General features: G+C 41.7%; 1 protein-coding gene across 10 annotated transcripts in view; it reads left to right on the plus strand.

The window, feature by feature from the left end:
* PPFIBP2 (PPFIA binding protein 2) overlaps positions 1-16,780 on the plus strand; it is a 260,115-nt gene that overhangs the window by 190,012 nt on the left and 53,323 nt on the right. For 8 of the 10 annotated variants that reach the window (XM_074997329.1, XM_074997322.1, XM_074997323.1 and 5 more), the window contains 3 exons: positions 2,910-3,018; positions 5,446-5,478; positions 14,761-14,822. In XM_074997329.1, the coding sequence (XP_074853430.1) occupies positions 2,910-3,018; positions 5,446-5,478; positions 14,761-14,822 (204 nt within the window). The remainder of the gene's footprint in view (positions 1-2,909; positions 3,019-5,445; positions 5,479-14,760; positions 14,823-16,780) is intronic. The other 2 variants (XM_074997330.1, XM_074997326.1) reach the window with 1 other exon arrangement.

A 16,780-nucleotide genomic window follows, 5' to 3' on the forward strand; every position in this document is an offset into this window, starting at 1 on the left:
CCCTGGTGGCTAACATTTTCAGAGCGTTGCAGCCATCCTGGGGGACTGCTTTAACTGGCCGCCCACCAAAAATATCTTCAGGGCCTCTGCCCGGAGGGACTTCTTCAACTGACCCCTCCCCCCACTGAAACCACCACACACACACCGCCCCAACAAGGACCTGGGGGGCGACCTGCTGCATGGGCAAAGTCTCCCCCAGCAGCTGCAAATTGCGGGGCCTGGCTGCCACCCAAGGGGAATGGTTCAAGTGGCCCTCCAGCCATGTGCCTCACACCCCACAGCCGAAAAAGATTTTCAGGGACCATGTCAACTGGCCATTCAACCTCCGAAATGCCAAAGTGCCCCATAATGCCAACGAAATTTGGCAAACCCCACCCCCCATTTCCCCTGTTGGCAATGTCTGTGTAGTGAAGAGGGAAGCCAAAAATCTTTTTTCCTTGCCTCTTCTGTCCTTTCTTCTAACTTTTGTCCCCTTCCTGCAGGGAAGAGTAGGTGGAGAGCCTGTTGAGAACCTGTTGGCTGTCACAAAAACCAAAAGATTTCAGCCCCATCCCCTGTGTTGTCAATGTCTGTGTGGGTGGAGGGCCAGCTGAGAATACAGACTGTTCACAGAAGCAGTATAATGGACTGGGAAGCCAAATACCCTTCCCTCAACAATCCTCTTTTTTCAAAAAGTTTAGTATCAATTCTCTTCAAGCTTTGCATTGCCCCGTATTATTTTCAGGGATCAGGTGTAATCAAAGGAGTGGGGACAGTCGGTGGAGGGCCAGTGGAGAAGACATACACCTGATGATTTTTATAAAATCCTCCATAATTCAGTTACAGCTACAGTTTTAAAAAAGCAGTTCAGTTATAGAAGAAAGAGATTTCTGTGCTTTTGGTGATCCTTGTTGATGCCCTACTTTTCCTTCCTTTCACTTGGAAAAATGGACATTTGCTTACCACAGGAGGGGAGTTAGGGGAGGGCAATGCAATGTGGGAAGATGATGTCAAATACAAGCAAAAACACCCAGAATGCTACAGGGGTGAGGGAATTGTGGGGTAGATTCCCACAATGCACTCCTGCTACAGTCAATGTTTGCCAATTGACTGTGGCAGGAATAAGTCGACTTAGGGAAGAGTGTGTGGGGAGGTGATGATAGTCAAATTCAAATTTATAAAATCCAGCATTACATAATAAATTCAAATTTATCCATAGCGTAGACGTAGCCTTAAAGGGAAAAGTGGCAGACTGTGGAGTCAGAGAAAAGAGGAGAAGTGGATGCATGGAGAATAGGGAAATAAACTTCTAGAGAGAAACTGAGTAGGAGAAGATATGGGACTTTAGGGAAAGAAATGTAAGTGCCAGGAAAGGAAGAGGAAAATTAGCTGTGGTGATGACATGCAATTGAATAAAAGACAGAAGATGAGAGTTTGTAAGAGAAATCAAGACTGAAGAATAGGGTGGAGATGACAAATCCAAATATGCTATTAGGAAGTTTGCACTTCTATCGATCTGTTGCTCCAACTCCCAAAATAAAAATTTGAAATATTTCCCTGACTGAGATGCAGAAAGCAAACTAGCACTGAGAAGCATGTTAACCATTCAGAGAGTGCGCCAGAAACTGAAAGCTCATTACCTAATAAATAAAAGGGTTAATTTTTAGGGTCCTACAGGGCTGCTTGCTTTGATTCAGAGGTTTTGTAAGCTGGATTGAATGGCAGAAACAGTGAATCTTTGCTGCCACCCAGCTGTCTGCTCCTTCAAGTCAAAAAGTGTTTTCACTTACTACATTAAATCTGCCAGATCATGGGTTTTTCTTAACTTAACATGGGTTTGTCTTGAGGACGTGGTCACACCTTATGCCAAAGATGAATAGTCAAGGATAGATCATAGTAAATATTTGCTGGGACAAATGCACATAGATAGGCACAAGTGCTTCTAAAGATGCACAGACATCTGAAAAACAATGTGTTACAGAAAACTGCTCTCAGGCAGCCTATCATGAGATAATAGTATCATCTAATTGCCAGCTGGGCAAAGCCACATTTTGATCAATGCTGGATTTTTGAAAAAATTTGGTGTGGGATGGATATTTTATGTAGTCATAAAAACATCCTGAATTCTAATGGGTGTAAATTAACTACTGTGCTTTGACCCATATTAATGGCTGGTTTTGGGGCCATGCATTGTTTTTGCTGCCATAATTGCCATCTAAATAAATTGCCATCTGAAATATCTGATGCAAGAGAGAGAGAGAGAGAGAGAGTTTTACCAAATGTCTGAGAGCGCTGGTCAGATTTAATAGATGTCAGACCAGGACACTTTTCTTGTGTGTGATTATTTCTTTTTTCAGTAAAATGGACACAGAATTATTATCTCACACTAACAGAAACTACATCTATTCTGAACTACAATTAATATCATAAAAGTGATCCATAACTGTGGAGAAAAATGTGTTATCTTTCAAAATGTGAGAAGGTTTGGGAAAATATTCTCCTCTCCTGGAGTAGCTGTTGCTAATGACTGAGTTCCCTTGAACATTATACTGCTGATTCAAGTAAAGCCTTGTACAAACTATTGGGAAGACTGCTACAGTTAATGCTTTCTGTCTGTTCTCAGATTACTTGCCAAGGAAACAGCCTCGTTTTATTTAATCAGACTGTACAGCACTGAATTCTTAAATTCACAGCATTCCTGCAGTTATTTCATACTCTTCAGGGTTAATATAATTGAAAAATAATGAGTTCCTATTAAAGGTATTTCCTTCCTGCAGGATAGGTGGCATTTTAAGGGCCTAAAAGTATCATAACGTTAAAAAAAATCATAAATCAAAGCCTAGAGTTAAGTGAAGAGAGTTTTTGTTTGGGAATGCTAAATGATGTCACCAGTGATGATGACATTTTGAATTTCCATTCTGTTCTTCCAGGCTGAAATATCCCAGCTTCAGGAGCAGTTAGCTCTCAAAAACGCAGAAATTGAACGTCTACAGAGTCAGCTCTCCAGAACCCCGGCACACAATGAAATTGCAGAAAGAGGTAAGAATGGATGGGGAAGAAATCAAAACTGAAATGAAAACATTTGTCTTCATTTCTGTGAAGCAGCAGTTACCCAGCACTTAAAGCACCATAAGGAGCTCTGACAGTATTGCTTTCTAAGAGAGCACAGGCAGAGATGGGGTGGGCGGGCTCAGGTTTGCCCTGCTGACAGTCCAAGTAAGAGAGTTTGGTATCCACAGATCACTAAAACTTCTGACATAGAGAAGGTCTAAACTGAAGGACCATTTAATGTTCCTTGTAGACATATATTTGTAAAGTATTGATCTCAGAGTTTTATGAATGTGTATTTCTAGTTACCCTTTCAAAAATAATAAAACTGCTGTTCATCGCTGTCTCCTTAGGCATCCCAGCTCTTGTTTCATGACCAGTGGTAAAACAGACCAGCAGTTCTTAAACTGTGGGTCACAATCCCATGACAAGTATCAGAGAGGTAGCCATGTTAGTCTGTAGCTTCAAGAACAACAAGAAGTCTTGTGGCACCTTATGGACTAACACATATTTTGGAGCATAGGCTTTCGTGGGCAAAGACCCACTTCATCAGATGCATCTGATGTAGCGGGTCTTTGCCCACGAAAGCTTATGTTCCAAAATATCTGTTAGTCCATAAGGTGCCACAAGACTTCTTGTTAATCCCATGTCACTTTGGTCACCAGCATCTTTATTAGTCTTGCTGAGACCCAGGGCTGAATTTGAAGGCTGAGATCCACTCCCACTTGGAGTGGCAGGCCTGAGTCTGTGGCCCACTCTCCCCTCATTCAGGGCAATGGGGATCAGTCTATGGCCCCCTCTCCCTTCACCCCAAACAGTGGGGTTTGGACTGTCACCCCCACCCAAGTCATCTAGTAACTTGGTTGTCAAAGAGGTGCAGTGAAGTTTGAGAACCCCTGCACAAGACTGTATGAGGAGTAGTTATTTTAAATTAATTTAATCAAACAAAGGATTCTTCTAATCCTAAAAGTTCAGCCAGATACTCAGGCCAATATATAACTCAAATCATACCCAATAATCATGCTGCTGCCAATCATTAGCACCTATTACCTAAAGGTTTATTTGTAAGGTAAAAGGAAAATAAGTTAAAATGGTTAGGGAAATCAAATATTGAAGATCATTGTAGAGTTCTTGTATCTGGTTTTAAGCAGTGATTTTACAAAATGCTGGCTTTTAAAGTGTCTAATAACTTCCAAAAGATTGGAAGATCCTCAGTCCATTGATTAGAATTCCCCATTTCAGGTAATACCACAGTCCAAAGTTAAGAGCAGAAATGAGACACATTAGAGATGCTTCTAGGTAAAGATACCTGATTGTAATTTTTTCCATGAATACCTTGCATGACATTGACTTTCTACAAGATATGTCTCAGTTGTCAGACAGTGGCAATATTACTTATATAAATGGTCATGTTCCAACCATATAGTATCACAGTCACTTCCCAGTAATAGTCATGTGCTGCCCCTGTGTATTCATTCCAAATCATAACTTGATAGGATTACACCATACCCTGGTTGTACTGAATCCCTATCAGAGTCCTTGTGTAAGTGCATGCTATCAGTAAGGAACAATGCTACACAGAACTGGTACTCTTACCTTGATCCCCTCCTATTTTCAGCCAACCTCACCAACATTCCTGGAGTGTAGGCCTCACCCACCTTCCATCAGACACCAGGGTGCAGGGGGAGATACTACTGATGATCAATGACTCCTTTCCTCAGCTGCTGCTCCCCCTCCCAAGGAGAACTGCTGAGTGTCCTCGTCCAGGAGTGAAGGAGACAAACTAGCTCTTTGCTATCAAATCTTCCATTAGGAATGAATGCCTATTCTAGCAGTACTCTAACACCATATTAAGAGTGCTCAGTGCAAGTCCACCTGTTGAGCTTGTGCATGTTGAGTGTTATGAGATTGACACAGAAAATACGATTTCCCTAACAGTGTTTTTCAACTTTAATACATAATTGAAAAGGAATTTTTGCACAGGGAGAATAACTCAGTATTTTCTACAGGATGCTCAAAGAATTATAAAAAAAGGAATATTAATTACTAGTAAATCAAGAGCTCCGCAGTTCTCAGCTTTCCAGCTGTGGGTCCCTTCCTGCTCCCACTGTTGTCAATGGAAAAACTCTCTTGAGATTCCAAGAGGAACAGGAGCAGGGCCTAAATTTGTGAGTGCCCTAATAAAGCTACTGGATTGGTATACGGTTGAATAGAATGATAGTAATAGCAACATCTCCTCTAAAGAAAATTGCTATCTTTTTGGTCGAACTTTTTGGTTTTCCTCTGAGATGCACAAGATCATTAGTGTTAAGATGTACCTGTCATGCTTGAATGCATATTCTGACTAAGTTGCCATATAGTATCTAATCTGTGCTTTTTCTACAAACTTTATTTGACTTTCTTCATTTACCATCGTAGAGGAGCTATATAGGAGAAAGCTAAAAGAAAAACGTAAGCCTTGAGATTCACTTTTGGCATTTTCTTAATGTTCGTTTTCACAAAAATTATAGCTCAATTGCACTTCCACAGCAATAATTTAATGCCTTTTTTCCATTCAGCTGCTTTATCATAATGCGTGTGGGATGATTATTTTATTGTTTGCAGCAAACAGACAATTATTAGCACTGCTTAAAGCTTGAATCTGACAGGTTGATAAATCAATCAGCTGGACTTTAAAAGAACACTGTCAAGGTTAATAGGTCATAGATTTGACATTCATCTTTTTTTATTTGCATGTAAAGCTTATGTGATAGTTGTTTTGTGCATCTGTTCCTTTTCACTTCCCTCTTTGTGCTTTTTGGGAGATAGTTTTGTTTGAAAGCATGCTGCTTCTTTTCACCAGTGAAGTAAATAAAGGAAAATGTTTTCATAAGAAAATAGGTTTTCATTCAGACTTGTTTGGGATTATAACAAACAGTGGGAATACATTTTATTTTAAAAATTATTAAAATACCTTGACACTGTTCTTTTTAAATCTTTTTAAATCTGATTACTTGATGGGTTTTGTATTTATCTTGATTTTATTATGTTGGTGCATCTCACATGTTAACTAAATGCTGTTTTCAGCATGAAAAACAAGTTGTAATACCTTCATTTAAATATTTGTTAATATATTAATTATAGCCAACCATTGCAAAATGCATGTAACTGGCAATAACTAACAAATTAATAATTAAAGTATTTATAGACAATATGAGTGTGAAGCTGAATGTTCAACCCTAACCTATTTGTTGTAAAAAGATTTACTAATAGGGCCCTTTGCAACTTTAATTTTCCCCATTTCCTAATCCACTGCATCACTGTCTTTGAGAACTGGTAGCACAGTTCTTTGTAAACCAAATACATCAGTGTAAAGGTATCCAGGAGTATGTTTCTTGTATGGAAGCTACAATAGATAATAGACATTTTTAGGCTTTGCTCGGTCATCTGCATTTGCTTAGTACAAAAGGGGATGTGTAAACATCTGTGGAAGAGGTACATAGAAAATTGATGGCAGATTTGGGCCTATGAATAGTTAAGAAAAAAGTTATATAAATTTACAGATCTACAGATTCTTCTTCAAGTGCTTGCTCATATCTGTTCCACTTAGGGGTGTCTGTGCACGCATGTGTGTAGCTGTCGGAAAGCTTGCCCTAGCAACTAGCCAGCCAGGTCAGCTGGGGAGCCTCCTGGTGTGGTGCTTATGCAAAGCCTATATATGATCCAGCCAACCTGGTACCCCCTCTGTTCTCTTCTTACTGCCTGTGTAGCTGTTGCATTGTTCTGATGAAGCACATGTTGCTGTGCCACAGGTCTCCAGCTCTTTCTGTGACAGTAGTTGTAAATAGCTTGTTTAGCATAACCATTGTTTTTGGTTCAGTTAGTCCTCACAGTGGGGTGGGAAGTCTTCTCCCCTTCTGCTGTTTTTTCCCATCAGATCATAGAACTGGAAGGGACCTGGATAGGTCATGAGGTCCAGTCCCTGGCACTCTCAGCAGGACCAAGCACCATCCCCTTCAAGGGTTAAGGGAATGAAAGCGTTCCAGGGCTTTAAGCAGTGCTGTGATTGCTTAAAGTCCATGCCTCACCCTCACGACTCCTGTCTTCATTATTTGGAGGAAGCTCATCAAAGAGAGAAGTGCTGTATCTGTAGGGATTTCAAGCCCTGGACCCATAAGGAGTATGACTTTCAGCTCCAGCAGCTCCACCTGGAGTCAGTACTTCAACTGCTTTGACAAGGCTCTGCACCGCCATCCTCAGTGCAGAGCACTCTGTCCTTGGCTCTGGGCTTGGTGCCGACAAGGGGCACCACTTGCTGGAAACCAGTCCCATTCCCTGGTGTGCACCTCCAAGATGTCCAAGTTGTTGGCACCTATTACCCATTGGTTGTGTCAGCACAGAAGATACCAGATGCTTTCAGTACTGTGAAGCCCTTTGGCACGCACACACTAGCTACACAGAGGAAACCATTTAAACCGCAGCCTCAGCAGCACCACCAGCAGTCCAGGTCCTTTCAACCTGATGGGTGATCAGACTTTCACCAACGCAAGAGGCATTACTCTCGCCACCAGCCTCCCTGCCAGCATTCCAGGGCTGGTTGCGAACAATCAGAGTCCTCCTTTGATGATATGCTCGAGACTGGAGTACTTGCACTGCTAGATCCTGCCCTGCCACTTCTAAATAGATGCTGTCCATTCCTCCAGGCTTGGTTAGCCATCACGTCAGACTGCTGTGTCCTCAGGACTATCTCGTTGGGATATGCCATCCTGTTCCCCTACACTCTGCCCCCCCACCCACCTCTTCCACCCATCCCTCTTCAGGGACCCTTTCTCATGAGTAGCTCCTCCTCACAGATGTTAACCAGGCTTAAGGATATTCAGATAGGGGGATTATTAATTTGGGTAAAGGCTCTCCAATCTGATTTAAAGATCAAAGGTCCAGCCCATCCCAATCCCACTGAGATGAATAAGGTCTTGGACTCGCGGTAGTTCTCAGGATTCCAGTGACCACACATGCAATGTTTAGCAGCCCTTTATTTATTTTTAGCAGCACAGTGGTATTAGATGAGCGAGTTAATACCAGAATACAGTCTGCATAATATTAAGCAAGAGGGTTAATGTTTGATTACAGGCTAAATTGCTCTGATTAACAGAACATGCATATCTAACTACACTCAGAGTTTGCATTTGTTACGTGGCCTGGAGAGTTGTGAACAGGGTGATTGAAAACAGGAGGGAGTTTTGAGAGGGGTGCTCTCCAGGTGTCAGAGGAGCAATTCAGAGGATCTTAGGGTAAGTGGCTGGCTGGCTGGCTGGAGTGTGTGTGTGTGTGTGTGTTTGGAGGTTACTTGCTGCTGCATATGGGGCTTGTGTTTGTCTGTTTGTTTGTGTGTTTGGAGATCCGTGTTCTGAGCTGTTTGCTGGTTTATTGGAAAAAACATGTGCTGAGGCTGTCAGTTTGGATTTGAAATCTAGAACTTTCTGTTCATTGGTCGATCCATAGTCAGGGTCTGGGGCTACCAAACAGGAAGGCCAGAGCTTTATAAAGCCTGCTAGTAAGTGACCCAGAAGAGCATGTGAACAGGACAATTGCAAACAGGGGGGAGTTTTGAGAGGGGAAGTTGAGAGGGACCTAGTTACTTTTGACATTCTTTAAAACTTTTATACTAGACGATATCCCCAACTACCACACTGAAATAATAACCTCATATATAATCTAATTATCCATAGAAAATGCAGGCAGAAGCCCAGCAGCAGAGTGGGGGGCTATCCTGTTTATTGCATCGCATGTAACATGTATGATTACATACCCCATGGTCAGGTGGCATATGTGTGCATTCAGAGCAAGGAGACGAAGTGCAGGCTTTGGAGGGCAGGGTGGCTGAACTGGAGGAGCTAAGGGAGGCAGAGAAGTATGTTGATGAGACTCTCCAAACATGGTAGAGTTGTCCCACTTTCAGTCAGACAGCCCCTGCGCTGTTAAGGAGGATGAAAGGCTCAGGGAAGGAGAGCAGTCAATGGAAGCAGAGGGAAGCCATCCCACAGTTGGGACCCTCCTTCCGCATGATGTTGTCGTATCCTCTTGCACTAAGGATGTTTCTCTGGGGGAGGGAACTCAAGTCAGTAGGAAAAGGCGGGTGTTAGTAATGGGAGATTTGATCATTAGAAACACAGATAGCTGAGTTTGCAATGACCGGGAAAACCATATGGTGACTTGCCTGCCTGTTGCAAAGGTTGCAGATTTCTTGAGGCATCTAGGTAGACTTATGTGTAGTGTTGGGGGGAGCCAGTGGTTGTGGTACATATAGATACCAGTGACATAGGGAGGGGTAGGAGAGATGTCCGGCAGTCCAAATTTAGGTTGCTAGGAAAGAGACTGAAATCCAGAACCTCTGTGGTGACATTCTCAGAAGTGCTTTCAGTTCCACGTGCAGGGCCAGGTGGGCAGGCAGAAATTCAGAATCAGTGCATGGGTGAAGTGATGGTGTAGGGAGGAGGGGTTTAGATTTATTAGGAAGTGGGGACACTTTGGGGATAGCGGGAGCCTATACAGGAAGGAAGGACTCCACCTAAACTAAAGTGGAACCAGACTGCTGGCTCTTACCATTAAAAAGGCCATAGAGCAGTTTTTAAACTAAGATATGGGAGAAAACCAAGTGGTGCAAAGGGGAGTATGTGGATCGGGTAGAGACTTCTCTCAGAGGAGAGTCTGCTGACAGAGATTTCTAGGTATTAGTTAGAAGGAAAGGGTGGAATAGGATTAAAGTATGGGCCAGATCAGAAAAGAAGAAAGAAGAATCTAAAGCATCAGGAGAGGGCAGACAAATTAATAGTGACAAGTTTTTAAAATGCTTGTACACAAATGCTAGAAGTCTAAATAATAAGATGGGTAAACTAGAGTTCCTTGTAATAGAGGAGGATATTGAAGCATCACAGAAACCTTGTGGAACAAGAACAATAAATGGGACAAAATCATACCAGAGTGGAAAGACGTTGGAATATAGGAAGGACAGAACAGGTTGTGCGGGTAGGGGGAGTAGCACTATATGTGAAAGAAAGTGTAGAATCAAATCAAGTAAAAAATCTCAAACAAATCAAAATGTTCCATAGAATCTCTGTGGATAGAAATTCCATGCTCACATAAGAATATAGCAATAGACACACATTATCAACCACCAGACCAGGACAGTGATAGTGACTATGAAATGCTAAGGGAGGTTAGAGAGGCAATTGAAATAAAAAAAACCTCAATAGTAGTAGAGGATTTCAATTATCCCCATATTGACTGGGTACATGTCACCTGAGGACGAGATGCAGAGATAAATTTTTTTGATACCTTAAATGACCACTTCGTGGATCAGCTGATACAAGAACCCACGGGGGTGGGCGGGGGAGGCAATTCTTGATTTAGTTCTGAGTGGCATGCAGGATCTGGTCCAAGAGGTAACTTTAACAGGACCGATTGGAAATAATGACCATAATATAATAACATTTATGGTGAGAAGAACATCTTAGCAGCCCAGCACTGTGGCATTTAATTTCAGAAAGGGGAACTGTGTAAAAATTAGGAGGCTAGTTAAACAGAAATTACATGGTACAGTGTCTTAAGTAAAATCTCTTCAAGCTGCATGGAAACTTTTCAAAGATACCATCATAGAGGCCCAACTTTAATGTATATCTCAAATTAAAAAACACAGTCAGAGACCCAACAAAAAGCCACTATGGCTTATCAACCATGTAAAAGGAGCAGCAAAAGATAAAAAGGTATGTTTTAAAAAGTGGAAGTCACATCCTATTGAGGAAAATAGAAAGGAGCATAAACACTGCCAAATTAAGTGTAAAAATGTAATAATAAGAGCCAAAAAGGAGTTTGAAGAACAGCTAGCCAAAAACTGAAAAAGGAATAACAAAATGTTTTTTTAAGTACATCAGAAGCAGAAAGCCTGCCAAACAACCAGTGGGCTGCCCAGATGATTGAGATACAAAAGGAGCACTCAAATATGATCAAGTCATCGCAGTGAAACTAAGTGAATTCTTTGCTTCATCTTCATGGCTGAGGATGTTAGGGAGATTCCCAAACCTGAGCCGTGCTTTGTAGGTGACAAATATGAGGAATTATCCAAGACTGATGTGTCGTTAGAAGAGGTTTTGGAACTAATTGACGAGCTTAATAGTAACATGTCAGCAGGACCAGTTGGTATTCGCCCAAGAGTTCTGAAAGAACTCAAATGTGAAATTGTGGAGCTATTAATTGTGGTTTGTAACCTATCCTTTAAATCAGATTCTCTACCCAGTGACTGGAAGGTAGCTAACTTAATTTCAATATTTAAAAAGGGCTCTAGAGGTGATCCTGGCAATTACAGACCAGTAAATCTAACATCAGTACTGGGCAAATTAGTTGAAATCATAGTAAAGAATCAAATTGTCAGACATGTAGAAGGATATAATTTGTTAGGCAAAAGTCAACAAAGTTTCTGTAAAGGAAAATCATGTATTACTAATCTATTAGAGTTCTTTGAAGGGGTCAACAAATATGGACAAGGGAAATCCAGTAGATATAGTGTACTTAGATTTCCATGAATATGCAGCACCTCATTAGCATAAAATGGTGGCCACAGCACCTTTTCGCCCCCGCCCCCAACCCACACTCCTTTACTCCTTTAAGTAGCTAGCTCCATGTGGGTCTTTGTTGGCAGCCTGCTTTTTATAGATCACACACAGCTCGTCTGCACAGGGTGCTTTTCAAAAGGACCCCACGCACTTCAAAATCCCCTTATTCCTATTTGTTTCCTGTCTTATTCCTGAAGGGGGGTTTCGAAGTGTGCGGGGTCCTTTTGAAAAGGACCCTGTGTAGATGAGCCATGCGTGATCAGAAGTGGCACTTTCGAAGTGCTGCAACCGGCATTATGCTAATGAGGTGCTGCATATTCTCCTCATTAGCATCTTTCGATTAGGTTCATTATCATGCTGCTTTCAAAGTTCTGGGGCTAGTGCAGACATAGCCCGAATGAAATTAATGGGCTGCAGGTTTAAAACAAATAAAAGGAAATTCTTCTTCACACAGCGCACAGTCAACCTGTGGAACTCCATGCCAGAGGAGGCTGTGAAGGCTTGAACTATAACAGGGTTTAAAAAAGAACTAGATAAATTCATGGAAGTTAGGTCCATTAATGGCTATTAGCCAAGAGGGATAAGGCATGGTGTCCCTAGCCTCTGTTTGGCAGAAGCTGGAAATTGCTGGCAGGAGAGAGAGCATTACCTGTTCAGTTCACTCTCTCTGGGGCACCAAGTATTGGCCACTGCCGGCAGACAGGATATCTGGCTAGGTGGACCTTTGGTCTGACCCAGTATGGCTGTTCTTATGTTCAAGCTCTGCTTAATCAAAACACCATACTCTATCCTGGGAATCCTAGGAGTTAAGACCCACTTCACTGCAGTAGTAGTAATAGTAATAGAGAAATACTCTGAAGATTAGGAAAGAACTGGTACCAATATATAGTGAAAGAATCTTTAGAAAATCCTTGAAGAGAGCTCTGAGGAGAGCGAGAGAGTGTTTCTGAGTGAACCGTCTCACCTGTCATGGGGTGTTATAGGCTGTGTTGCGTCACTCTGACCCAACATCCCCAATACCAAATTAAGCATCTGTAGCCTAAGGATTTATGGGGTACACAGATATGATTGACTTACTTGACTTAAGCTTTTGTACTTTGGGTGGAGCATTGGTCATCTACGTGTCTCCTGCACTCACTCTGTCCCGGGAAAAAACTTCTAAAATACACCAGGTGTACCTCAATTGTTGTCCTTCAAGTTCAGTAGATCTTCACGTTGCCCAAGGTCTTTCTCTTTTGTGTTTTCCTTGTGGGTCCCATTTGAGAGCTTGACAGACTACGCTCGATGATTGTTTTCTGAGACTGTGGCCTCGCCATCCCCACTTTCTTCTCTTGATTTGAGTATCAAGTGATTCTTGTCCTGCTCTGTTCCAGAACTCCTAATTTTATGACAAAGTCTCACCATTTGATACAAAGGATGTATTTGAGGCATCTGTTTATAAATATCTGTAGCTTGTGACTTGAAGACTTTTTAATATGCCAGATCCTACAGCCATACAAGAGCACACTCTTCACATTTGTGTTGAAGATCCACAGTTCCTACTTCACAGATATTTTTTGTGAACTCTGTATGAGATGAAGAGTCTTAAATGTAGCTGTTGCTTTCCCGATTCTAGCATTGTTATCCTTGTCTGTTCCTCCATCTATGCCCATAATACTCCTGAACTAGGTGAAATGCTCCACATCTTCCAGGTCGTCCCCTTCAGGTGTGGTGGTCATGGTGTTAGAATCATAGAATCCTAAGGCTGGAAGGGACCTCAGGAGGTCATTGAGTCCAGCTCCCTGCCTAAATCAGGATCAACCCTAACTAAATCATCCTAGCCAGGATTTTGTCAAGCTGGGACTTAAAAACCTCTAGGGATGGAGAGTCCACCACCTTTGTTGGTAAAGCATTCCAGTGCTTCACCACTCTCCTGGTGAAATAGTTTTTCCTAATTTCCTAATTGTTGGACTGGTTGATCCTCATTGTCTTGGTCTTTCCCTTGGTAATGCTCAGTCACTGAGGCCTGGAACCTTAACCTGGTCCTCAGGGTGCTTATGGGCACCCATGTTGAACCACTGGTCATTTGTTCTCACCTCTACCTCTCCTGGAAAGTGGCCTTCCTGGTGCCTATCACCTCTGCCACAAGGGTGTCTGAGCTCTGCGCCCTCATTTCTGAACCCCTGTACATGGTGTTCCATAAGGACGAGGTCCAACTCTGCTCACATCTGGTGTTCCTGCCAAAATTGGTCTCTGGGTTCCATGTCAGTCAGGACATTTTCCTGCCTGTGTTCTATCCTAAACCCCAGTGGGAGCAACAGCTGCACTCTGTCAATTTGATAGTTTGTTGGGTGTTTGCTGATAGTTGGTAGGAAAAAACTTTCCGGTGGTCATACACATGCACATGCACACATTTAACTCAAATAGATATGAGCAACATATCTCAAAGAATAACAGATATAATGGTGAATAACTTTTTTTGTGAACACACAATTTTATGCTTTTATAAAGTACCTACAAATGTTGTATTGTAAAGATTGTGATACATGTGGAACAGCTCTGTGTTCACTGTTCCCATTTTTGCCATAGATTTTGTTCAATTATTTAAGCGTATATACTTTTTAATAGATTCTAGAGTCCATGGAAGATTTTTCTTTGTGCAGTGAAGATTTCAACAGGACATTAAGGATAACTCACTGCAGGATGTCAGGCTTTCTGATCTATTGTTGTTGACCTTCAGGTTTCACAAATATTTTTAACCATTGTTCATATAAGTTACAGATCTTTCTCCCCAGCTAAAATGTAATCTCTTTTAAAATTATTTACATGAATATGACATTGAGGAGCCTCTCAAATCTCTAGAGAACCAAGAATCAAATCTTTTCCACTCAAATGTTAAGGAAAATAAAATGATTTAAAACAAAAACCATTATATAGTATTCATTATACATAGCACATTTAATATCACAGCAATTGGCAACGCTAAGTCATTTGAAGGTGTAGAGACTTCCAAAATGTGTGATTGCCTCAGTTTAATATTATTATGTACTGGGAAGTCAGAGATCCTGGTGATGGGCCCTGTATATGAATCAAAGTAAAATAGAACAGAAATAACTTAATGTGGGTTACAGAAACATTTTCCCTTAATATTTTAAAACTGTTTTAGATCAAGAAGTTCAACGACTGAAGACAGGAATGGAATCGTTGCTAGTTGCAAATGAAGAAAAGGTGAGGAAATGATTGGGATTAATTTGCCCCTGTGCCATAATAAGTGTGTAGAAAATATAGTTGATTACCCCTGTACAATGCTCTCAAGTGCTGTTTTTGTAAGGCCACCATCACCATGAGTTGTCTGATGTTGCTTGGGGTAATGAACCCATGGGTCTAACCTTGAAACAGTGATGTTGCGTTTCCCCATCAGCCACAGCTGCAGCATCTGTAAGGTGCCTTGGATTTTCATGTGGGAGCTCTTTTGCCTGGGGAATAGAGATTCAGGGTTATGTGTGTCCCTCCTCTCTGCCCTACAATGTTCACTGACCTTTCAGCTGCACTTTGTGGTTCTCCAGCCACTATCTTATACGGCTGTCCATTCCAGAATCTGAATCAGGAGTGCAGTTTAGATTCTGCAACAGATAGTGTGCTGATATTCACCTTAGTCTGAAACTGAACTCACAGGTAAAGAGAGCAAGAGGAGTTCAGGAAAAGCCAAGAGAAAAGCTAGAAAAAAATAATTTGACAATAAGCATCTTTAAGTAGAACAATGTTCCTACTCTTTGCTTTCTCAGCTATATTCTAGTTACTCTGAGCTATCTTTGAAAGCGGGAACTTTCAAGGCACAATCCTTACATCTGGACAATGAAAGACATGGCATCATCTTCTGGCTGAGCTGTTGCAAATCTGTGGAAGATTTTGCTTCTAAGAGGGTCGTCACGTATTATTACTCACTTTCTAGTCTCATGAACTCTGCTCATAGAAAAGGAGACCCTTTCCATTAGCACGTATGGTGCAGGGGCCAGTATGCGGCTGGTGTGTATATAGCAGCCATATTCAACAATATGGTTGGATGTTCCATTTAGGACAGCAAGCAAAATGGTCAGCATCTTAAAATTTTTGGAAGTTTCTGACCACTGTTTGGGTTTAAAATGTAGGCACGCTTTTTTGGAGTCGATAGTTCGGTGTCTGTTCGTCACTGCAGAGAGACCCAATTCTGTTTCGTGTAAACTTCCTAGGACAGGTTGGCAACCAAACTAGCAAGAAGAGCCATTTGTTTTAATTTGGTAAAAAACTCAATAATTTAAGAGCCACAATGCATGTGAGTGCAAGATGGTCCTTAATAAATAACATCAAACCATACTTTTTGTAACCCCTGTTTTAAGAACAGCGCGCGCACAATGGTTGTAATGATTCTTTGTGGCTCCCAATGCTATAATTGCAAAGTTAAAAAAAGGCAAAAACCTCCTGATTATTTTTGATTAACAGTGAACTTCTAAAAGCCAAACAATGAAAATTCATATATCAATAGCAAAGGATATGTGATTTCAAAATGTTGGATAATTCCCCCTTTAATATGTGCAGTGCATTGTGGGATATGATCTGTGTCTGTGATTTGATTGTTGCTAATAAAGTCTTGATTTGGAAAACGAAAAGGAAGCTAGCCGCATTCCTGCTGTGAAGGGCAACATGCATTTTAAGAAAGAAAACTGAAATTAAACATGAAGTAAAATTGGCATAATTAAAGTAGGTAGGTGTGAAAGTCTGGAAGACAGTGGTGCAAACACACACATGTAAAGTGTGAGGAAACAGAATATGTAAAAAGTTTGTTAACATCCTGCAGTAAACACATATTGCATTACAAATCATTGTGTGTGCTGTGTTCGTAAAATAAGGGTTACAAAAATTATGGTTTGACATTATTTATTAAGGACCATCTCGTACAACTGACTGGGCCATTACAAGTCTGCTCAGTGGGGTTAGCAGGCTCCTGTGTGGTCACCCTGTGTGTAGGAGTCAAGGGACTTGTCACTGCTTCAAGGAAACCCCCTGAGGAAAACTCTGCTCAGAAGTCTGCACCCCAGCCCTGAGTCTCGTCCCACACCCAAACACCTTCCTGGAGCCCACACTCCCTCCCACACCTCTGCCCCAGCCCAGAACCCCCTCCCTCAGTCTGCAGTCTTTGACTCCACATG

Source organism: Carettochelys insculpta, chromosome 6 (genome assembly GCF_033958435.1).
Source record: "Carettochelys insculpta isolate YL-2023 chromosome 6, ASM3395843v1, whole genome shotgun sequence".
Taxonomy (NCBI): Eukaryota; Metazoa; Chordata; order Testudines; family Carettochelyidae; genus Carettochelys; species Carettochelys insculpta.